Source organism: Oryctolagus cuniculus, chromosome 4, assembly GCF_051225735.1.
Source record: "Oryctolagus cuniculus isolate XC-2025 breed Fujian yellow rabbit chromosome 4, ASM5122573v1, whole genome shotgun sequence".
In the NCBI taxonomy this organism is placed as follows: domain Eukaryota; kingdom Metazoa; phylum Chordata; class Mammalia; order Lagomorpha; family Leporidae; genus Oryctolagus; species Oryctolagus cuniculus.
The window spans coordinates 2,199,905-2,222,995 of record NC_142870.1 but is presented as its reverse complement, the minus strand read 5'-3'; the positions used below and the strand labels follow the sequence as shown (position 1 = coordinate 2,222,995).

General features: G+C 62.1%; 1 protein-coding gene across 2 annotated transcripts in view; it reads left to right on the top strand.

Annotated features, from left to right (window-relative positions):
• TRAPPC10 (trafficking protein particle complex subunit 10) overlaps positions 1-23,091 on the top strand; it is an 83,684-nt gene that overhangs the window by 55,927 nt on the left and 4,666 nt on the right. For both annotated transcript variants that reach the window (XM_070071770.2, XM_089330469.1), the window contains exons 8-20: positions 1,193-1,339; positions 2,645-2,759; positions 3,320-3,396; positions 4,048-4,139; positions 9,076-9,216; positions 9,875-9,987; positions 13,190-13,704; positions 14,357-14,498; positions 15,384-15,542; positions 16,064-16,293; positions 17,435-17,535; positions 18,787-18,913; positions 19,852-20,022. In XM_070071770.2, coding sequence (XP_069927871.1) covers positions 1,193-1,339; positions 2,645-2,759; positions 3,320-3,396; positions 4,048-4,139; positions 9,076-9,216; positions 9,875-9,987; positions 13,190-13,704; positions 14,357-14,498; positions 15,384-15,542; positions 16,064-16,293; positions 17,435-17,535; positions 18,787-18,913; positions 19,852-20,022 — 2,130 coding nt within the window. The remainder of the gene's footprint in view (positions 1-1,192; positions 1,340-2,644; positions 2,760-3,319; positions 3,397-4,047; positions 4,140-9,075; positions 9,217-9,874; positions 9,988-13,189; positions 13,705-14,356; positions 14,499-15,383; positions 15,543-16,063; positions 16,294-17,434; positions 17,536-18,786; positions 18,914-19,851; positions 20,023-23,091) is intronic.

Genomic DNA, 23,091 nt, shown 5'->3' with positions numbered 1-23,091 from the left:
ACCTAGTGGGCTAAGCCCCACCTGCAGCTCCGGCATCCTGATTCGTGTCCTGGCTGCTCCCTGCTGATGGCCTGGGAAAGCAGTGGAAGATGGCCCAAGTGTTTGGGCTTCTGCACCCATGTGGGAGACCTGGAAGAAGCTCCTGGCCTTGGATCAGCTCAGCTCCAGCTGTTGTGGCCATTTGGGGAGTGAACCAGTGGATGGAAGACCCCTTTGTGTAACTCTACCTCTTGAATAAATAAATCTTCAAAAAAAAAGGGGGGGGGTCTGACATGGAGTGGCAGTCCCTGGGTCTTCCTCGCTGGATGCAGGTGCTTCACTTCTTGTTTTTTTGTTTGTTCTTTTTTTTTTTTTTTTTTTTTTTTTAAGAGTTACAGACAGAGGGAAAGAGAGAGAGAGAGGTCTTCCATCTGCTGGTTCGCTCCCCAAATGGCCACAATGGCCAGAGCTGGGACGATCTGAAGCCAGGAGCCAGGAGCTTCTTCCAGGTCTCCCACGTGGGTGCAGGGGCCCAAGCACTTGGGCATCTTCCACTGCTTTCCCAGACCACAGCAGAGAGCTGGATGGGAAGTGGAGCAGCCGGGACTTGAACCGGCGCCCGTGTGGGATGCGGGCACTGTGTGGTCGCATACAGGACATGTCTTGCTTCCGATGATCCACAGCTGTGCTGTTGTTAAATGGAAGAGCGCACGTGTCCAGCAGGAGACAGCAACATAATGAACTTGCAGGTGTCTGTTCACGCTGCTGCACGTCCACCCCGCCCGCTGCCCCGGTCACTGTCCTGACACCTGGACATGGTGTGTGCCTGAGTGACAGGAGCTCTGCCCTACAGGCACAGTCCCACTCCCGAGGGGGCCTGCTGAGTCCTCGGTTCTGCTGCTGGACGTGAGTGGTCGTCCGAGGTCTCTGCCCGCCCCGTGAGCGGGTGCACGGCTGGCCAGCACGCCCGGGGGCGAGAGGGCAGTCGGCCTCTCGTGGGCCTCCGTGTCTCGGGAGGCTGGGTCCCTCGCTGTCCTGGCTCACAGAAAGCCCGACGACGACGCATCTGGGTGCAGGCGCCCCTCCTGTCGCTGAGTGTGCGGAGCCTCTTCCTGGAGGCTGGCCCGAGAGGCCGGCAGGGCTCCCTGTCCAGGCCGAGCCGGGGGGGCCGTGCCCTCCCAGGTGCCCTCACCCACCCGCGTGTGCCCCGCAGGTCTCCGTGCCGCCCGGTGCCCTGGACTGCTGGGTGCTCCTGAGCTGCCTGGAAGTGCTGCAGAGGCTAGAAGGCTGCTGCGACCGGGCGCAGGTGGACTCCAGCATCGCCCACACGGCGGGCTTGTGGGGCTACGCCACAGAGAAGGTGCGGGGCGGGCCAACTGTGGGCGGGCGGCCCTGGTGACCTTGGAGCGCGTCCAGGCGTGGCTCCCTGCAGGGAGTGGGTGCGTGCTGTGCGCGTGTGTAAGATGTGGTTCTGCACCAGGAATACGGAAGGTGGCGCACAGGTGTGCGGCCAGTGCATAGCGAGGCCGCGTGGCTCCTGGCCGTGGGGCCATCGCGTAGTGAGGCCGCGTGGCTCCTGGCCGCAGGGCTGGTGGGCGGCTGGGGTGGGGCTCACAGAGGTGCAGATGGAGCACTAGGATGTGTGCAGATGTGTGAGCTGACACCCCTGTGAGTATGTGTGTTCACACCCACGCGTGCAGATGTGTGAGCTGACAGCCCCATGTGTGTGCACACCCATGTGTGCAGATGTGTGAGCTGACAGCCCTGTGAGTATGTGTGTTCACACCCACGCATGCAGATGTGTGAGCTGACAGCCCCGTGTGTGTTCACACCCACATGTACAGATGTGTGAGCCTGACAGCCCCGTGTGTGTTCACACCCATGCGTGCAGATGTGTGAGCTGACAGCCCCATGTGTGTGCACACCCATGTGTGCAGATGTGTGAGCTGACAGCCCTGTGAGTATGTGTGTTCACACCCACGCGTGCAGATGTGTGAGCTGACAGCCCCGTGTGTGTTCACACCCACATGTACAGATGTGTGAGCCTGACAGCCCCGTGTGTGTTCACACCCATGCGTGCAGATGTGTGAGCTGACAGCCCCATGTGTGTGCACACCCACGCGTGCAGATGTGTGAGCTGACAGCCCTGTATGTGTGTTCACACCCACGCGTGCAGATGTGTGAGCCTGACAGCCCCGTGTGTGTTCACACCCATGTGTACAAATGTGTGAGCTGACAGCCCCGTGTGTGTTCACACCCACGTGTACAGATGTGTGAGCTGGGACAGCCCCATGAGTGTGTGTGTTTACACCCATGCATGCAGATGTGTGAGCTGACAGCCCTGTGTGTGTTCACACCCATGCTTCCTGTGAGTGTGTGTTCACGCCCATGCGTGCAGACGTGTGAGCTGACAGCCCCGTGAGTGTGTGTGCACACCCATGCGTGCAGATGTGTGAGCCTGACAGCCCCGTGTGTGTTCACGCCCATGCGTGCAGACGTGTGAGCTGACAGCCCCGTGAGTGTGTGTGCACGCCCACGTGTGAGTCAGGTAGGAAAGCTGAATTTCTCCCTAGCTTGGCGGGGTCTGGGCCGTCACATTTCCGGTCGTCAGCTCGCTGCTGGCTGTGCTGGCACCTTAGGGAGCTCTCTGTGGGCTTTCTCGCAGCTGAAGTCCTTGGGCTATCTGTGTGGACTCGTGTCGGAAAGAGGACCGAATTCCGAGGATCTCAACCGAACAGTTGATCTCCTGGCAGGCCTGGGAGCCGAGCGGCCTGAGACAGGTACTGCTGGGTCCTGTTTGTGGAACGAGGCTCATGTGTGCCTGCCTGGGCTGCTGCTTAGGAGACGTTCGCTTTTAGTGGCACGATGGAATCTAAGTAGACGGGAAGGCTGCAGAGCGTGGGCCGCGCTGCGTCACGGGGGAGCCCTGGGGCCGGGCTCCCACTGCTGGGTGTTAATGCCCTCTCAGGAGCGTTAGTACTTGTGTTAGTAACGTGGAGGAACAGGATTCAGCAAAACTTTGCCAAAGTATAGTGAAAGAACACCTGCAGGACTGGAGACGCTTCTAAACCAGATGCATTTTAAGGGATGATGGTATGTATGTCGCTCTGTTGAACTTGGCCATTCAGCTCACTTTGGAAGCGGTGTAATTCACTGTCATTCGTTGGTGTATTTGTAGCATGTGCTGCTAACAGTCCTGTTCTCAGGGAGACAGGAGCGGGCGCTGGGGAGCGCGTGTGTGTGTGGGGTAGCAGTCAGCCGCCCCGCTCCCGGGCTGTGTGTGCTCTGCACGCGAGCAGCTGGGGGACACGGGCCTCTCTCCCGTCTGCTTGCCTTGAAGCCGGCGCCGCCCAGAGCCCCTACAAGAAGCTCAGAGAAGCCCTGTCTTCGGTGGAAGCGTTTGAGAAGCACTACTTAGTAAGTAGCCGGCGGGGGCGGGGAGGGGGGGCAGCCCTTCCCCTGCAGGGCCGGGCTGGGCCGCCGCAGCGGCGTCGCCTGCAGTGTGGACGCAGCGTGGAGCGAGAGCTGCTCACCAGTGAACACCAGGGGCGGGATCGCCTGAAAGTGTCTGCGAACTTGTGATTCTGTTCAGGTCGATGGAGCAGAATTTGTAAGGGAGGATAGTGAGTGGTTTTCTTTTTAAAATACGGCAGTTTGGTCTTCAGCATTGCTATCCTGCTAGATTTTAAGACTTTAAGGGTGGGCGTTCAGCTCGAGCGGTTAAGGCTTCCATTGAGACGCTGCTGTTGCAGTCAGAGTGCCTGGGCTGGAGCCCAGCTGTGGCCCCCAGTTCCATTTCCTGCTGCTGAGGACCCCACGGAAGCAGGTGACGGCTCGAGCAGTTGGCCCCCCCACCCGTGGGAAAGACCTGGGCTGAGCTCCCAGCTTCAGCCTGGGCCAGCCCCAGCCGTGCTGGCAGTTGGGAAGTGAACCAGAGGATGGGAGCTCTGTTTCTTTCTTTCTGCCCCTCCAGTAAAGCCGTCTGCTCCGCCTTTGGGTGGGTGCGCGGCAGGGTGTCTCGCACTGCGACTCCGGACGTGTCACTGAGCCTCTTTCGCTTTTGTGCAGGACCTGTCCCATGCCGCCATTGAGATGTACACAAGCATCGGGAGAATGCGATCTGCTAAGCTGGTTGGGAAGGACCTGGCAGAGTTTTACATGTAATTCCCCCTGAGCTTTTCTTTGCATTTTAGGCAGTCGCACGCACAGTAAGAAGAGGTCTGCGTAAGGAGTCCACGGAGCAGTGTGCGGGGATTTGCGGGTTGAGGAGTGCGGCGTCTGTCAGCCGGTCCCCGCCGTTCTGGCAACCACCTGACAGCTTTTCAGCTACTTACCCTTAATAGCTGCTTTTTAAAAATATATTTTTAAAATATTTATTTATTCGAAAGGCAGAGTTACGGGGGTGGGGGAGAGAGGGAGGGAGCATTAGCAGGGAGCTGGATCAGAGAGGAGCAGCTGGGACTCGAACCGGCACCCGTATGGGATGCCGATGCTGCAGGCCAGGGCTTTAACCCACAGTGCCACAACGCTGGCCCCACCTTTAATAACTGTTGCCATTGAGTTTTTTTATTTAACATGAATTACAGACATAAAACATAACTACCTTCAGTTAGACGGCCTGAGAAACTTTTCAGCTCTATCCCCCGTAGCAGGTCAGTGGGCTGTCGTTGTGTGGCAGCTTTGTGGCCTGTGTCGACACCGCGGGGTGAGGGCCTCAAGGCCAGAGAGGTGGCTGTGAGCTAGCGGCAGTGGGAGGGCGTTCCCATGCAGCCTCGGGGCTCCTCCCGGACCAGGCTGGGGGTGTGGCGTTCCTAGTGAGCGTTTCCGGGGCGAGGGAGCGGACTGCAGGGCGCTGTCTGGTGCAGACGGTGCTGGAGCCCTGGCGCGGCTTTTTCACGCTGCGTTTCTCATGAGCTGTGGAGACTCCTCGTGTGCATGGATTTCAGTGGAGGCCCCTCGTGTGCGTGGATTTCAGTGGAGGCCCCTCGCGTGGGTGGATTTCAGTGGAGACCCCTCGCGTGGGTGGATTTCAGTGGAGACCCCTCGCGTGCGTGGATTTCAGTGGAGGCCCCTCGCGTGGGTGGATTTCAGTGGAGACCCCTCGCGTGCGTGGATTTCAGTGGAGGCCCCTCGCGTGCGTGGATTTCAGTGGAGGCCCCTCGCGTGCGTGGATTTCAGTGGAGGCCCCTCGCGTGGGTGGATTTCAGTGGAGACCCCTCGTGTGCGTGGATTTCAGTGGAGGCCCCTCGCGTGGGTGGATTTCAGTGGAGACCCCTCGCGTGGGTGGATTTCAGTGGAGACCCCTCGCGTGGGTGGATTTCAGTGGAGGCCCCTCGCGTGGGTGGATTTCAGTGGAGACCCCTCGCGTGGGTGGATTTCAGTGGAGACCCCTCGTGTGTGTGGATTTCAGTGGAGACCCCTCGTGTGCGTGGATTTCAGTGGAGACCCCTCGCGTGGGTGGATTTCAGTGGAGGCCCCTCGCGTGGGTGGATTTCAGTGGAGACCCCTCGCGTGGGTGGATTTCAGTGGAGGCCCCTCGTGTGCGTGGATTTCAGTGGAGGCCCCTCGTGTGCGTGGATTTCAGTGGAGGCCCCTCGCGTGCGTGGATTTCAGTGGAGACCCCTCGCGTGCGTGGATTTCAGTGGAGGCCCCTCGCGTGCGTGGATTTCAGAATCTTTTGCACAGAAACAGCTTTTGTCTTCGGTCCTCCTGTCCACAGTCTTTTGGAAGCGCCTTCGCACATCACGGGCGGGTGGGGTGCGGGGAACCGTCTGCCAGGGCCTCGTGGACACCCGCACAGCCGTCCCCTGCACGGCGGCGCTGCGGGCCTGCCGTGTTCCGAGTGCACCGGCAGCTGCCCTGGCAGGGCCACTCCAGGCGATCGTGGGGCCTTGTGCAGCTCGCGGGCCCCACGGTCCCCACCCCTGCTACAAGCGAAGAGATGCTTGTCTGTATTTTCTAAAAAAAACACAAAAACCAAAAAAACGTGTGAAATGCGATCGGGAACCTGTGTTACTTTCACTGGATGAAATTCGGACAGAATAATTTATGTGAACTCTTGAGACCTGGCTGAAAGGATTGGTAGATGATCCGCGAAGCTCGGGCAGACAGCCGGTTAGTGGGCAGTCAGGGCCGGGCCTGGCTCTCCGAGTCTCTGGCCTGAGGAGGGAGCTGTGAAGGTGCTCAGAGGCCGTGCAGCGCAGGTCCCGGCTGCAGAGCCCAGGCGTCCCGCTGCGGAGAGGAGCTGGAGAAGCGTCGCCGGCTCCGGCCCTTTAAAAGTGAGGGTTGGCAGCAAGACCACGAGAGCCTAGAACCCAGTGTGACTGCGTGATCAGTTCACAGGTTTAGGGCGATCTGACTCAAAAACTTAGGTAATTTGAGAACTTGAGCGTTCTCGTTGCTCAGGAGTGGGGGAGTAAAAACGGTGGCTCTCTGGAGGGTGCCTGGGGAGAGCGGGTGCCTGCGTTCTGTTGGCCGAGGGTCCCTGCCGTGGGCAGAGCGGGTGCCTGTGTCACGGTGGCCTCGACCCCCACCCCCCCCCGTGCAGCTGAGGGTCTCTGCTGTGCACTGAGCAGGTGCCTGCGTCGTGTTGGTCTCAGCCCCCGTGCAGGCGAGGGTCCCAGCTGTGGGCAGAGTGGGTGCCCGTGTTGTGTTGGCTTTGGCCCCCCGTGCAGGTGAGGGTCCCTGCTGTGGGCAGAGTGGGTGCCCGTGTCTTGTCGGCCTCGGCCCCCCATGCAGGCGAGGGTCCCTGCTGTGGGCAGAGTAGGTGCCCGTGTTGTGTCGGCCTTGGCCCCCCGTGCAGGCGAGCGTCCCAGCTGTGGGCAGAGTGGGTGCCCGTGTCATGGTGGCCTCACCCCCCACCCTGCCTCTTGAAGCCAAGGGTCCCTGCTGTGGGCAGAGTGGGTGCCCGTATCGTGCTGGTCTCGGCCTCCCGTGCAGGCGAGGGTCCCTGCTGTGGGCAGAGTGGGTGCCCGTGTTGTGTCGGCCTTGCCCCCCCATGCAGGCAAGGGTCCCTGCTGTGGGCAGAGTGGGTGCCCGTGTTGTGTCGGCCTCAGCCCCCACCGTGCAGGTGAGGGTCCCTGCTGTGGGAAGAGTGGGTGCCCGTGTCATGTCGGCCTCGGCCCCCCGTGCAGGCGAGGGTCCCTGCTGTGGGCAGAGTGGGTGCCTGTGTCATGGTGGCCTCACCCCACCCCCCCGCTCCATGCAGCCAAGGGTCCCTGCTGTGGGAAGAGCGGGTGCCCGTGTCATGTCGGCCTCGGCCCCCCGTGCAGGTGAGGGTCCCAGCTGTGGGCAGAGTGGGTGCCCGTGTCTTGTCAGCCTCGGCCCCCCATGCAGGCGAGGGTCCCAGCTGTGGGCAGAGTGGGTGCCCGTGTTGTGTCGGCCTTGCCCCCCACCCCGTGCAGGTGAGGGTCCCAGCTGTGGGCAGAGTGGGTGCCCGTGTTGTGTCGGCCTTGCCCCCCGTACAGGCGAGGGTCCCAGCTGTGGGCAGAGTGGGTGCTTGTGTTGTGTTGGCCTTGCCCCCTGTGTAGGCGAGGGTCCCAGCTGTGGGCAGAGCGGGTGCCCGTGTCGTGCTGGTCTTGGCCCCCCATGCAGGCGAGGGTCCCAGCTGTGGGCAGAGTGGGTGCCCGTGTTGTGTCGGCCTCGGGCCCCCGTGCAGGTGAGGGTCCCAGCTGTGGGCAGAGTGGGTGCCCGTGTTGTGTCGGCCTTGCCCCCCCCCCGTGCAGGTGAGGGTCCCAGCTGTGGGCAGAGTGGGTGCCCGTGTTGTGTCGGCCTTGTCCCCCGTACAGGCGAGGGTCCCAGCTGTGGGCAGAGTGGGTGCTTGTGTTGTGTTGGCCTTGCCCCCTGTGTAGGCGAGGGTCCCAGCTGTGGGCAGAGTGGGTGCTTGTGTTGTGTTGGCCTTGCCCCCTGTGTAGGCGAGGGTCCCAGCTGTGGGCAGAGTGGGTGCCCGTGTCTTGTCAGCCTCGGCCCCCCATGCAGGCGAGGGTCCCAGCTGTGGGCAGAGTGGGTGCCCGTGTTGTGTCGGCCTTGCCCCCCACCCCGTGCAGGTGAGGGTCCCAGCTGTGGGCAGAGTGGGTGCCCGTGTTGTGTCGGCCTTGCCCCCCGTACAGGCGAGGGTCCCAGCTGTGGGCAGAGTGGGTGCTTGTGTTGTGTTGGCCTTGCCCCCTGTGTAGGCGAGGGTCCCAGCTGTGGGCAGAGCGGGTGCCCGTGTCGTGCTGGTCTTGGCCCCCCATGCAGGCGAGGGTCCCAGCTGTGGGCAGAGTGGGTGCCCGTGTTGTGTCGGCCTCGGGCCCCCGTGCAGGTGAGGGTCCCAGCTGTGGGCAGAGTGGGTGCCCGTGTTGTGTCGGCCTTGCCCCCCCCCCCCGTGCAGGTGAGGGTCCCAGCTGTGGGCAGAGTGGGTGCCCGTGTTGTGTCGGCCTTGCCCCCCGTACAGGCGAGGGTCCCAGCTGTGGGCAGAGCGGGTGCCCGTGTCGTGCTGGTCTCGGCCTCCCATGCAGGCGAGGGTCCCTGTAGCCCCTGAGTCGGTGGCGCTGTGCAGTTTGAGCTTCTTCAGGACTTGATCTGGGACTGGGACGACCTGGGCTTGGGCCTGTGCTGCTGTGTTGCTCTTCGTGGGTGCCCACCTGGAGCTCCTGGCTGCATTCCCAGGCTGACCTCGTCTCCCTGTGCGCTGGGCCACACAGACGCTTCGTGTCGTCTGTCTCAGGGCTGGAGCAGCCCTGCACCCAGGGTTCTTGGTGCCACTGCTGACAGCTGGGCACGTGGGGAAGCCGCTGCCCTTCTCTTAGCCTCGGCCTTCTCTCAGAATGGAGTCCCTGCCCTCCTGTCCAAGGTTCTGCCTGATGCTGCCCAGCTGTGTGTGTGGAGTGTGTGGGAGCCGTTTCTGGTCTCCTTACCTTGGAGCCTTTCGTGCAGTCCTGAGTGAGGTGTGCTTTCTCACGCAAGGGGGAGAAGGGAGGCGGAGAAGAAGGTTGGAGAAGGAGGGCAGAGTGCCTGCCGTGGCAGGGGACTGGGAGAAGGCGCGCGTGGAAGGAGGTTGTGTCTGCTTGCCGGCTGTCGCGAGCCCTAATGACACCTTCTGTTTGTTGACTTTGCAAGGAGAAAAAAGTCTCCACAAAAGGCAGAAGTGTATCTTCAAGGGGCCCTGAGAACCTACCTGGCTGAGGGCTGGGCTCTGCCCGTCACGCACACGAGGAAGCAGCTCGCTGAGTGTCAAAAGCTCCTGGGGCAGGTGGAAAAGTATCCTTTGAACGCAGCAGTTTCATGAAGTAGGAACACTGCTGTCTTGTTTATGTGGCAATGCTGTTCTCTGTGTTAAGATAAACATGTAATATTAATGAGAGAAAAACCCACCTGTGTATTTATTGTGTAGGACATGAACTAAATGCCTCATGAATGCTTCTTCATCAATGCTTTTTTTAAAAAAGATTTGTGATTTATTTATTTTTATTTGAAAGTCGGAGTTACACACAGAGAGGAGAGGCAGAGAGAGGGAGAGATTTTCCATCCGTTGGTTCACTCCCCAGTTGGCCACAACAGCTGGAGCTGTGCCGATCTAAAGCCAGGAGCTTCTTCCAGGTCTCCCACGCGGGTACAGGGGCCCAAGCACTTGGCCCATCTTCCACTGCTTTCCCAGGCCACAGCAGAGAGCTGGATCGGAAGAGGAGCAGCCGGGTCTTGAACCGGCGCACATATGGGTGCCAGCACTACAGGCCAGGGTGTTAATCTGCTGTGCCACAGCGCAGGCCCCATCAATGCTTCTTTTTAAATGTAGTTTCAAGTTGCTAATAACGTATGAAACAAACAAATGCACACCCTGCAAGCTCTCTGAAGGCCGTCCCACGGCCAGCTCAGCGCTCGGGCCAGCTGCTCTCTCCCACCCCTTAGCTCCTCCCAGCTACCTTCAGACCAGCAGCCTCCTGGCCAGCGACTGCCACCTGACTGACGAGGAGCGGAGGCACTTCTGCCAGGAGATACTCGGCTTCGCCGGCCAGCAGTCCGATCCCCCAGGTAAGCTCTTACAGCGTGGCAGGCGCTGCAGAGGTGAAGAACCACACACGGCAGCAGCCCGGCACGGAGCTCCGTTTCTTTCCATTTTGTATTTTGCTGAACTTAACAGAGATCCTAGAATACGCTGTCGAGCCTCACCCTGAAACAGTTCACACACACCTTCTGGAAAGAAGTGCAGGGACAGGCGTTTGCCACAGCGCTCAGGACGCCACGTGCAAAGCCAGCGCTCCACATGCGGTGCCTGGTTCGAATCTCAGCTCCAATCCCAGCCCCTGCTGGTGCTCCCGGGGCGGCAGCCGCGATGGCTCAAGCACCTGGGCCCCTGCCACCCACAGGGAGACCTGAGTGAGCTCTGGGCTCCTGGCCTCTGCCTGGCCCGGCCCTGGCTGTTGTGGGCATTTGGGTGTTACCTAGCAGGCGGAGATCCCTGTCTGCCTCTCTGCTTCACACAAGCAAAATAAATCAATAGGAGTTTAAAACAGGACCACCTCCTCACCTCCCCACCTCCCCACCTCCCCACCTCCCCACCTCCCCACCTCCCACCTCCCCACCTCCCCACCTCCCCACCTCCCCACCTCCTCACCTCCACACCTCCACACCTCCCCACCTCCTCACCTCCACACCTCCCACCTCCCCACCTCCTCACCTCCTCACCTCCTCACCTCCTCACCTCCCCACCTCCACACCTCCCCACCTCCCCACCTCCTCACCTCCTCACCTCCCCACCTCCCCACCTCCCCACCTCCCCACCTCCACACCTCCACACCTCCACACCTCCACACCTCCACACCTCCACACCTCCCCACCTCCCACCTCCACACCTCCACACCTCCCCACCTCCCCACCTCCCCACCTCCACACCTCCACACCTCCACACCTCCCCACCTCCCCACCTCCACACCTCCACACCTCCACACCTCCCCACCTCCCCACCTCCTCACCTCCCCTCCTCACCTCCTCACCTCCTTACCTCCCCTCCTCCCCTCCTCACCTCCCCACCTCCCCACCTCCTCCCCTCCTCCCCTCCTCCCCTCCCCACCTCCTCACCTCCCCACCTCCACACCTCCCTACCTCCCCACCTCCCCACCTCCCACCTCCCCACCTCCCACCTCCCCACCTCCCCACCTCCTCACCTCCTCACCTCCCCTCCTCACCTCCTTACCTCCCCTGCTCCCCTCCTCCCCTCCCCACCTCCCCACCTCCCCACCTCCCCACCTCCTCACCTCCTCCCCTCCTCCCCTCCTCCCCTCCCCTCCCCACCTCCCCACCTCCCCACCTCCCCACCTCCTCACCTCCTCACCTTCTCACCTCCCCACCTCCCCGCCTCCTCACCTCCCCACCTCCTCACCTCCCCACCTCCCCACCTCCTCACCTCCCCACCTCCTCACCTCCTCACCTCCCACCTCCCCACCTCCCCACCCCTCACCTCCTCACCTCCTCACCTCCTCACCTCCTCACCGCACCTCCGCACCTCCTCACCACAGCCCAGGAGTTTACAGGGCTCTCCTGCCATCTGCCAGGGAGGCTGTGTTCACGTTTTCCTAGATAAGAGATTCTAGTGAGGGTCATGTGCTGGATTTAAGATCGGTTCTCCTAATTTACAACAATAAATCTTCCTGCTTCTTTCTCTTCTTTTTCTTGAAGACACTGACTTCAGAAAATGTGTACGTAACAGAATGCACGTCCCTGTTTGAAGTGTGTGTGATTCAGTGACTTTTAGTACAGTCACAGGTGTGTGCAGCCATCACCACAGTCAATTTTATTTTATTTTCTTAAGATTTTTTATTTATTTGAAAGTCAGAGTTACAGAGAGACAGAGAGCTTCCATTTGCTAGTTCACTCCCCAAATGGTTGCAAGGGCTGGGGCTGGGCCAGACCAAGCCAGGAGGCAGGAGCTTCATCTGGGTCTCCTGCGTGGGCACAGGGGCCCAAGCACCTGGGCCGTCTTCCACTGTCTTCCCAGGAGCATTAGCAGGGAGCTGGATTGGAAGTGGAGCAGCCATGTGGGATGCCGGCTGTGCCACAGCACCAGCCCCACAGTCGGTCTTATATACGTCTGTCCTCTGCAAAGAAACCGCACACTCATCTCTGCTCCCTTCAGCAAGCCCTGACGGGCAGTCGCTCCCAGTGCCGATTCGGTGCCCATCCACACAGCTGGGCGCACCTCGTGGTCTCCTGTGACAGTCGTCTCTGACTGACGCTGTTCATCAGTGTGTTGCCAGGCCGACTGAGCCAGTTGTCTGATCCTCCAGCAAACCTCTGGGTGTTCCCTCCTGGGAACCTGTAAGTGGAGGTTCGCTGTGGGCGGCCGCCGTGTTCGGGCTGTGCAAGGGTGCTTAGTGCGGAGCAGGCGCCTGGGTGGCGTGGACAGCACAGCAGTGCGGCAGTTCCAGCGCGGGCAAGGGCTGTCGGGCTGTGCGCTCCACCCTCCGCCAGGAGGACCTCACGCACGCCGCCTGTCCAACTCCTTTCCTCCCGAAGGCCCCATCTCGAGACGCTGTCGCACTGGGGGTTACGACTTCACCATCTGAATTTGGGGTCCGTGGTTCAGTCCGTGGCGGTCACTGAACAGAGCCGTCCGCACCTGTCTCTCTGGAGCCTCGGGAGGCGGCGGGCTGTATGGGTCCCCCACGGGCGCCGGCCGACTGTCGGCCGAGTCCCCGCCGTGCCTGCTGCTTAGCAAGGAGGGCAGCTGGGTTAAGGCTTCCTGGCGCCCTTCCTCGGCGTCTCTGTGAGCGGCAGGTTCCAGTTGTTTGTTGTTGTCCCGTGGTCTTAGGACCGTGGTCATGGCAGTCCTGTATTTGATGAGCATTAGTGGTCTTTTTCTAGACAAAACCAGGGTGCCTGTGACAGGGAGGGAGGGGCGGGGGCAGGAGTGCAGCGGGCCCCGGCAGCACAGCGAACTTGTGGCCGGCCACTTGGCCGCTGTCCGCCAGACTGGCTCAGGCCTGGAGTTACTCCAGACACGCAGGGGGCGCGGCCTCTGTACGTGGGAATTTCTTTAAGTAGATGGGAAACGCCTCCAGAAATCGGACAGTTTCCAAGTTTTATTGGGAATCTGAGATGAAGGTGACCTGTGTGTCTCTTACGTTCTCAGAGCAGACGTGGGCACCTTCGCTTCTGCAGGTTGTACGGCAGGAGGGGAGGCCGTGTGGCTCGCAGAGCGGGCCCGGCGATGACGCGTGACGATGTGTGTCCACAGGTCACAAAGTGGTGCTGCCCATGCACTCCTTTGCACAGCTGAGAGACCTCCATTTTGACCCTTCCAACGCCGTGGTCCACGTGGGCGGCGTCCTGTCCGTGGAGATGACCTTGTGCAGTCAGATGCCCGTGCCTGTCCACGTGGAGCAGATCACGCTCAGCGTCCACTTCAGCATCGAGAAGAACAGCTACCGAAAGACTGCCGAGTGGCTCACCAAGCACAAGACGTCCAACGGCATCATCAGCTTCCCCGCCGAGGCCGCGGCCCTCCCCGCGTCTCAGCACAGCCCGCCCGCCCTGGAGCTGCACGAGGTGTTCGAGAGGAGCCCGTCAGACAACGCCCTGCACACCGCCGGGATCATCTGCAGGAACGCGCACCTGCTGCTCCGGAGGCAGGAGAGCGGCTCTTCTCCGGACACGCCCGCGGGCCTCACCCTGGAGGACGGCGGGCACATGCTGCGCTGCAGCGGGGTCACGCTGGAGCCGGGGCCCAACAGGATCACCTTCCGGACCCAGGTGCGTCCAGAGTGGAGGGCGCAGTGCTGTGTGCGGGGCCCGGAGCCCGGGGTCCTCCGTGGAGAAGGGCACGCTCACGCCAAGGCCGTGTCTTCTGTGAGCAGTTCCAGGTGGCGTACGTGTTCTGAGTGACGTTCTGACACAGGTGGGCAAGGCTGGATTCAGTTAGCTTTTCCCAGCAGGCACTAAACTCCACGCTGAGAGAAGCCGGTGACTCCGGCGTTCGCCTCTGTTCTTGTGTGGTGGAGTGGCTGTCGCCGACACGGCGGCCCTGTGAGTTCTGTGCAGGGTGGCTCGGCCGTGGGAAGTGCAGGTCCTGGCCCTGTGTGGCTTTGGTCTGGCTGCAGAGGGGATCTCAGACCCCGGGGCCGCGTCTCCACTACATGTCCCTTTCGAGGGGCACGCCGCAGACACGGTTTCTTGGACGGAAGCCATCTCGCTAGCCGTGGAACGTCAGCGTCCGCCCTTCGGGAAGTCACGGGGTGGGAGGTTCTGGGAGCTTGGGGAGCAGCGCTGGTGCCCGTGGCTCTGCACAGAGCAGGCCTGGGGGACAGAAACCGCCGCTGGAGACCCGTACGGCACTGCCTTCCCTGGCCGCGCGCGGTGGCAGAAACAGGTGCCACCTTGGCAAATGCTTTGCTTTTGATCCTAGGCCAGGGAGCCGGGAACGTACACACTCAGGCAGCTGTGTGCCGTGCTGGGCCGCGTGTGGTTTGTCCTCCCTCACATTTACCCGCTGGTGCAGTACGACGTGTACTCCCAGGAGCCCCAGCTGCACGTGGAGCCGCTGGCGGGTGAGTGAGCCTGCGGCGGCGTGGGCGGGGTCCTGCTGCGCCCCTGCTGGGGCGTCTGCACTTCTTAGCCGCGTGTGCCTTGGAGAGAGCTGGGCAGCACAAGACCGGTGTTGCTGGGGCGCCTGACTCTGCAGTCCTGCTGCGACTCACTCCCGGGTGGACGTGGAGTCCACTGTGGGGTTTAGTGAGCACGCAGAACCGCTGCGCAGGGTCCAGGGCCAGGCCAGGGGCTGACGGGGTCCTGTGGGCTGCACGAGCCTGGCCTTGGGCGTGGCCCCTGAGATGTGGACGCTGCTGTCCTCCTAGATAAGGCCGAAGGCAGAGGCCCGTGTGCTCCCTCGCTGCTGAGTGAGGCTGGCACTGTGTGTGTGTTTGCTTGTGTCTTTCACTTGGGGGAGAATCAAGAGTTTTTTTGTATTTAATTTCCCCATTCACCCTGCTGGTCTGTGCCTGCAGCAGTCTCTCAGGTGTCTCTCACTGGCCTGGCTGGCACCCCCCCCCACACACACATCCTGCCGGCCCGCCTCCCGCCGTCATCCGTCTTCCCCGAGGCCCTGGACAGGAAAGAACAGGGAAAATCCTGAAGGCAGCAGCACGTGCGAGCGTCCCCATCCTCTCCTTGACCCCCACACCTGGTTCCCTCCTCCGGCTGCCATAGTCATCCCCAGCTCTGCACACCTAGGTGGTGGCCCAGCCAGGTCCTCCTCAACCCTCAGGCCACACCCTGCCACTGGACACCTAGGGACAGTGCAGTGGACGCAGGGGCCTTGGGGTGTCCCCACGAAGGAGCCCCTCCAGCAGGGACATGCACTCCTTTCCCTTCCTCGGCGGCCCTGGCCGCTGCGTCCCACCCACCGTGCGCTGATTTCTGTCTTTCCCCTTTAGATAGGCTTTTGGCTGGTATCCCTCAGAAGGTCAAGTTCACTGTCACTACCGGCCACTACACGGTAAAGCAAGGGGACAGCCTCCAGCTCAGCAACGTGGAAGCCATGCTCATCCTGGGTCAGGCGGAGAACAGAGCCGTGATCTATTCCAACTCGAGGGGTGAGTGCCGGCCGTGCCGAGTGCCAGGCGCCAGGCAGCTTGTCCGCGTGGCTGCCTTGGCCTGCTGGCACTTGTCCTGCCTCTGAGGTCAATGTGCGTGGGAGAGCAGACTGAGTGTGGGCTGCGTGCTAGGTGTTCCGCCGTGTTCCGCCCTCGCCGAGCACATGAGGGACTGAGTGTGGGCTGCGTGCTAGGTGTTCCGCCGGCTCCGCGGTGCTGCCTGCCCATCTCACAGCACAGCACAGCACACGCCTCAGCAGCCCTGAAAGTCTGCCGTGAGGACTAGAGAGAAGGATGGAGAGGCAGGACGGTGTGCAGGGACGCACACAGGCCGTGGCGGCCCCCTCCCCCCAGGCTGAAGACAGTGACAGCCATGTGGGCTGCAGCCTGCCGGCTCCCTGCTGTGCCCCCTGTCCTGAGCCCTGCTGTGGCCCACTGCTGGGCACAGCACCCGCTGTCAGAGAGGAAGGCACAGAGGGACGGTGGGAGCCGTTGGGCAAGACCTTGCCTGTCTTCTGCAGAAAAGTCTCGTGATGCGTGGCTGCGGATCCAGTCCTCCGACAAGGTCACCAGCATCGGCCTGCCCGCCGCCCCCGCCTACCATGCCATCGAGTTTGAGCTGGACGTCCTCTCCATGCCCCCGGCCCCCACCACCACGGGGGATGGTGATGCGCTGGGGACGTCAGAGCCCCATGAGAAGCACAGGGACAGGCAGAAGGCTGGCCTGCACATGGACTCCACCGATCACAAGGTAGGGCTGTGGTGTGGCTCCGCCCATCTTGCCTGTCACGGAATGTCACCAAGGGACTGCCGGGGCTGGGGCTGGGGCTGGGCTGGGCGGGGCTGGGCAGGGCAGAGCTGGGCTGGGCTGGGCTGGGCAGGGCAGAGCTGGGCTGGGGCAGAGTTGGGCTGGGCTGGGCTGGGCTGGGCTGGGCTGGGCTGGGCTGGAATGGAATGTCGGGCCCCTGCAGTCCCAGGCCCTTGAGCACTTGTGCTGAGCACTGTGTCTGTGCAGAGCGGGGGGAAGACAGGCTTGAGCTGTTCTGTCTCCCAGGAGGGGAGGGGTCGGAGTGGGGACGCCGGTCTGCTTGCCCTGGTCCCGCTCTGCGTCGTCTCCATGCACCGTCCGCATCACTCTCCGTGTGCTGCTGTGCACCGCCCGTCACTTCTGGAGAGATCCGTGACTGATCCAGAATCCTGGGGAAAGAACTCAGGGTGCAGGGACTGTGCGTGTCTTGCTCAGACTCAGTTCTCAGGGCGTTTGCACAGCCTGTGCCCGGAAGGAGAGGGAAGAAGGCTCAGAAGTGGTTACTTGGTCTGGGCCTCGCACATGATGGAGGCTGGACTGGGAGCCGAGCGGCCGGGACTGGAACCGAGCCTCCGGTCCGGGATGCTGGCGCCTCAGGTGGCACCCTGACCCGCTGCATCCCAGCACTGGCCCCGAGGGAGCAGCGTGAGCACTGATGGCCGCGCGTTCTCGGTGTGGGCATTTGCGGCACGTGGTCAGTAGGTGGCGCTCAGGCCTGCTTCCTGCCTGTCCTCACCGTTCCACAGGCTGATTGAGTTTCAGTTGCCTGTTCAGCGTCAGGTATCTAGTCTGGCTTGGTGTGGCTGCACACGCTGCACCCTAGACTCTCGCACGTGATCAGTGTACTTGGGGTCCCTGCCCCAGATGTCCGTGTCTGGAGCCACTGAGGCCGTCCTGGTGGCATCTGGACGCCCTGCCCGTCCGTCTCTGCGGGTGTGTGTGTGCACGGGTTTCCTTGGTGTGTTTCTGAATGGTGAATGGTGATGTCGGAATGGAACATCCAGGACCCTGTCGGCCACTGCAGGCGCAGGTGCACCTTGAGGGGTGGCGTCCGGTCTGAGTGTGTGTCCTGTTTCCTCCACAGGTGTCCATTGACTGCCCGTGGTCCATCTACTCCACTGTCGTTGCACTGACGTTCAGTGTGCCCTTCAGGACCACACATGCCCTGCTGTCTGCTGGAACCCGGTAACCGAGGCGTGGGCCAGGCCCGCTTCTTTCCCTAGGCTGTCCTCAGCTCAGTGTGCAGAGCTTGGCCTTAGTGACAGGGAACTTGCTTACGTAACGGCAGTGCCCTTGGCCAGCAGTTAAAATGTGCAGCGCCCAGTCCAGCTGTCTCAGCAGTGGCATTTCGCAGTGGGTGTGTTGGTTCGGGGTCCAGAGTCCCCGTCTGGTGACCAGGTCCTGCACGGCCCCCCGTGTTCTCTGTGCCGTGGACTTCCGGCCGCACTCAGGCCACTTGTCCTCTGGAAGCTCATCTCCGCTGCTTGCATCTGTCCCCGTGCGGTGGCAGATGCTGGGTGCCTGCAGGACGCCGGTGAGCCTGTGCTGCTGGGGTGTCCCCTTCGCCGGGGCGACACCCCAGTCTCCAGATGTTGCTCAAGCATCCACCAGGAGGTGCAGACAGGAGAGAGGCGGGCTCCCGTCCCCGCACGGGGCTGTGGTCCCACCTGCCGGGTGCCAGCCTCTGTCTCCCATCTGTGGGCGGCCATTTGGAAGTCAGGATGTACAGGTGTCAGAGCCCAGGGCACCCTAGACACTTAGGTTACAAACAGGGGCTCAGGGCTGGCGCTGCGGTGCAGCGGGTAGAGCCACCGCCTCCAGTGCCAGCATCCCACATGGGTGCGGGTTCGAGTCCCGGCTGCTCCACTTCCCATCCAGCTCTCTGCTGTGGCCTGGGGAAGCAGCAGAAGATGCCCAAGTCCTTGGGCTCCTGCACCCACACGGGAGACCCAGAAGAAGCTCCTGGCTCCTGGCTTTGTATCGGCATAGCTCCAGCCATTGCAGCCAATTGGAGAGTGAACCAGCAGATGGAAGACCCCTCTCTCTGCCTCTTCTTCTCTCTGTGTAGCTCTGAATTTCAAATAAATAAATAAATCCTCAAAACAAACCAGGGTCTCGCAGGGGAGCTGAGGGTCTTCCCTAGGGACTCCCCGTGCGGTGGCACCGAGGAGAAGCCTCTGCGGAGCTTCTGGCGAGGAGGAAGGGCGGCTGTTGGCCCGCCCGTGCCACCCCAGGCCGTCGCGGCCGGGAGCCGTCTCTGGGCCCGCAGGAAGAACAGCGTGCACCTGTGAAGTCTAAAGTAGAGTTACCTGCAGCACCCTCTTCTTGCTTGGGCACTCGCGTGACTCCCGGGCAGAAAGGGTCGTCTTAGGAGAGCTCGAGTGTGGTTGGTGAGGTTCTTCATGTCCAAGTCACGCTTCTCGTTTTCTGCTCCAGGAAGTATGTTCAAGTTTGTGTGCAGAATTTGTCAGAGCTGGACTTCCAGCTGTCAGACGGTGCCCTTGTAGATACCGGTGCCGGCACCCACCTGCAGCTCGTGCCGCTGAACACGCAGTGCCAGCAGGTAAATGTTGCTCCGCCCGCACCTGCCGTCCCTGGGCTGCGTGGCACGGCGTGGGTTCCATAGCGCGGGGGGATGGGCACTCGGAGGAGAGTTGGGCCTCAGGCCTGTGCTGCCTCCTCTGCGCACAAGCCTGTGGTCACCCGGACACCGCCACCCTAGGGAGCGGAGAGGACTCCATCTGCCTGTCTGTGGAGGAAGGAGGAGTCTGGGTGACTGGCAACGGCTCCTCTCTGTCCACACACCTGGCCTCCTCGGTCGTGCTGGACTCGGGTGACGGCTCCTCCCTGTGTCCGCACACCTGGCCTGCCTGCTCGGCTGTGCTGTTTCTGTCCGTCTGCCGTGTGTGTTTCTGGGTGGCACATGCTGACTGTTCACAGAGCTTTTTTCTCGTATCGTCAGCATTTTCAGGTTTTTCCCGTTTTCAAGGTCTGCCCGAGCCTGTCACTTCCTGTCACCCGGGAGTGACAGTGGGCCAGGCGCTGTGTTGGTTTGTGCCAGCTCCTCGGGTGACTTCCTGGCGGGCAGTGGGCAGTCGGCTTGGGGTGCAGCTGTGCTGTGGCTGGCGTGGAGCGCGTGGCCCACGCGGACACTGACCCGGTGCTCGGGCGGCTGTCCCTGCTCCCTGGTGTGGTGAAGCTGAGGGCTTCCTGGCGTGCTGAGGTGTCTTTAGCACTCGTGTGGGCTCTGACAGAAGGCAGGCGGGCGGCGCTGCTGTGGCTGGGGCCCCGGCCAGGGCTCTGCCCCCACGTGCGCGCCCTCCCTCGGGGCTGTTGTCCTTGGTGTTGCCAGTGCCAGCCCCTCTCTGCCCCCGCGTGCGCGCCCTCCCTCGGGGCTGTTGTCCTTGGTGTTGCCAGTGCCAGCCCCTCTCTGCCCCCGCGTGCGCGCCCTCCCTCCGGTGCCGTCCGCGGCGTCGCCAACGCCAGCCCCTCTCTCCGCAGCGCATCTACAGCAAGCAGTCGGTGTTCTTTGTCTGGGAGCTGAAGTGGGTGCAGGAGCCCCCCCCTTCTCTGCACTGCCGGTTCTCCGTTGGATTTTCCCCGGCTTCTGAAGAACGGCTGTCTGTCTCCTTAAAGCCGTACACGTACGAATTTCAAGTGGACAATTTTTTTGTACGTAACGTATTACTGGGGGTGGGGGTGGGGGAGAAATGAAAGGCGCGTCCTGTGCTTGCTGCTCCGAGAACGCGGCTGGACGGGCCCCGGTCCCTAGGAGCTCTCCTGCCCCGCACTGATGCCATCACCTGGGGACGTGCCCCCGGGCCCGCCCTCCCGGCCTGCTGCTCCGTGCGCCTGGCTCTCTGAGGCGTGTCTACTCCTTAAGGGGCTCCAGCTGTGGAAACTCGGCACGGGTGTGCGAAGGTGTTCGTATAACAGTTGCACCTTCTTGTAAGAAGTGGTTCTGTGTATTTCAGAGCAGAGTGAGGGAGAGCGGGAGAGGCAGCGAGCGAGTGCACGCTTCCGTTGCTGGCTTACCCCGAAATAGATGCGACGGCCGGAGCCGCGCCAGGCTGAAGCCAGGAGCTCAGAGCTCCATCCGGGTCTCCCACAGGCCGGCAGGGACCTGAGCACTGGGCCGTCGTCTGCTGCCTTCCTAGCAGGGACGCGGGTGGGAACTAGGGCTGGGACGGAACCAGCACTTGTTAGGGTGCTGCTGTCAGACGCAGTGGCTTAGCTGCGCCACAGTGCCCGTCCCCGCCGTTGCGTCTCCTGACAGAGGCCAGTGCAAGTGCGGGGCTGAGGGCCGCGCTGTGCGGGGGAGGCCGTGTCCTGTACTGAGGCTGCGTTGGGCACAAGTCCAGACGTCAGTGTCCACTTCTCTGGTGTTGCCTTTTCTCCTCCCCACTGCTGAAAGTCATCAGATGTTTTATTTGAGGTGTTTGTGTTTGTGATTTGTTATTAGCATGCTTTTCTCTTCCACATTCCAACCAAAACAGACTAATTGTTTTGACCCTTGTGTGTATGTGTGTGTAAGATTTATTTATTTATTTAAAGGCACAGTGATGGGGAGGGGAGAGAAAGATCTTCCAACCACTGGTTGACTCCCCAAAGGCCTACGACAGTCGGTGCTGGGCCAGGCCCAAGCCAGCAACTCCATCCGGCTCTCCTCTGTCAGTGGCAGGGGCGCGAGCACTTAGGCCACCTTCTGCTGCCTTCCCAGGTGCGTTAGCTGGGAGCTGGGTCCACTGGCCCGACGCGGGTGCCAGCATTCAGGCGGCAGCGGCACCTGCATCTGCCACGCACGCGGGGGCCCCTCGACCCCGTGAACTCCTAATCATTAGCCTCAGAGAAATAAACATGGTCACGAGCGTGTGTGACAGATGCGTGGCCTGTGACGTGTGGAGAGCTGCGGGCAGCCAGCCGTCCGTGTCTCAGCGGGACACAGTGAACCTGGCTGCCCGCTGCCCACTGCCCGTCGTCAGCTCGGGAGCAGATTCCGTTGCTACTTCTCTTCTTTGCTTTCTCTTCAAACTGGGAGTATAGAGAGCTCCCCGTGGCACTGGCCTGTTAGGATGGAGGCCAGAGAAAGGTCTTGAGTGGACCTCTCTTTGCAGAGGTGGTGTTCTGCACCCGTGTTGGTCGCTCACTCGGGGCGGTGGTGTGCTTAGTGGTTCCTCGCTGGCCACGGCTACCACCCAGGGCCACGGCTCCCTAAGGCGTCTCTGCGGTGGGCTGGGTTCGCAACACTGTGTGACTGTTCCCCAGTCTGATTGAAACCTTACCCCATTCACAGTCGCTCGCCTGTTCTTCGCTGTGGTCAGCCCCAGGCCCCCCGACGCACCAGCGGACCCGGCTCTGGATTCCTGTGACATCAGGCAGTGGCTCAGGCTCCCTCCTGCTCTGTGTAGCGTGCGCCAGGCCCTGCTGTGCACCCACGTAGCAGTGGCTGGAGTCTGGGTGCTGTCTGATGCTGCCCTGAGGACCTAGGTCCTGGCTTTCACGTGGCCCTGTGTACTCGGGGCAGAATCCGGGGTCACGTGGCCCTGTGTACTCGGGTCTCAGGGCAGAAACCAGGATCACATGTCCCTGTGTACTCGGGTCTCGGGGCAGAATCCGGGGTCACGTGGCCCTGTGTACTCGGGTCTCGGGGCAGAATCTGGGGTCACGTGGCCCTGTGTACTCGGGTCTCGGGGCAGAATCTGGGGTCACGTGGCGGTGCTGGGCTTCACGTCCGAGAAGCTGCCGGCACGTTTTCAGAGAGGCCGCACGTTCCTGGTTCTGCCTCGTGTTCCCGTTGGCCCCTGCGGCCAGGAGCCCCCTGTGCGGGAGCCTGTGCGTCCTCTTTGGAGAGATGGGTATTTATGCAGCGCTCATTTGTGTTTCTGCCATTGAGTTGTGCGCTCTGTGTGTCTCGCCCACCCCTCCTTACCGGGCGCGCAGATTATCCGCGCCCTTCCCCGTCCCGAGAGTGGCCTTCTCCGCGCCCTTCCCCGTCCCGAGAGTGGCCTTCTCCGCGCCCTTCCCCGTCCCGAGAGTGGCCTTCTCCGTGCCCTTCCCCCTCCCGAGAGTGGCCTTCTCCGCGCCCTTCCCCCTCCCGAGAGTGACCTTCTCCGTGCCCTTCCCCGTCCCGAGAGTGGCCTTCTCCGCGCCCTTCCCCGTCCCGAGAGTGGCCTTCTCCGCGCCCTTCCCCGTCCCGAGAGTGGCCTTCTCCGCGCCCTTCCCCCTCCCGAGAGTGACCTTCTCCGCGCCCTTCCCCCTCCCGAGAGTGACCTTCTCCGCGCCCTTCCCCCTCCCGAGAGTGGCCTTCTCCGCGCCCTTCCCCCTCCCGAGAGTGGCCTTCTCCACGCCCTTCCCCGTCCCGAGAGTGGCCTTCTCCGCACCCTTCCCCCTCCCGAGAGTGGCCTTCTCCGCGCCCTTCCCCGTCCCGAGAGTGGCCTTCTCCGCGCCCTTCCCCCTCCCGAGAGTGGCCTTCTCCGCGCCCTTCCCCGTCCCGAGAGTGGCCTTCTCCGCGCCCTTCCCCGTCCCGAGAGTGGCCGTGGCCTTCTCACTTCCTCGCTGCTGCCCCTGCAGCGCAGAGCTGTCCGTGTTGCTGAGCTCGGACGCGTCGCTGGACTTCGGAGTCCAGGTCTCGGAAATCGCGCGTGACTCCAGCGGGGAGACCCCCTCCTGTGCTTGCTTCTGCGCGTTCACAGTCTCGCTCCTCCACCGATGTCTGTGACTGCTTCGCTCTGGGTTCTGAGT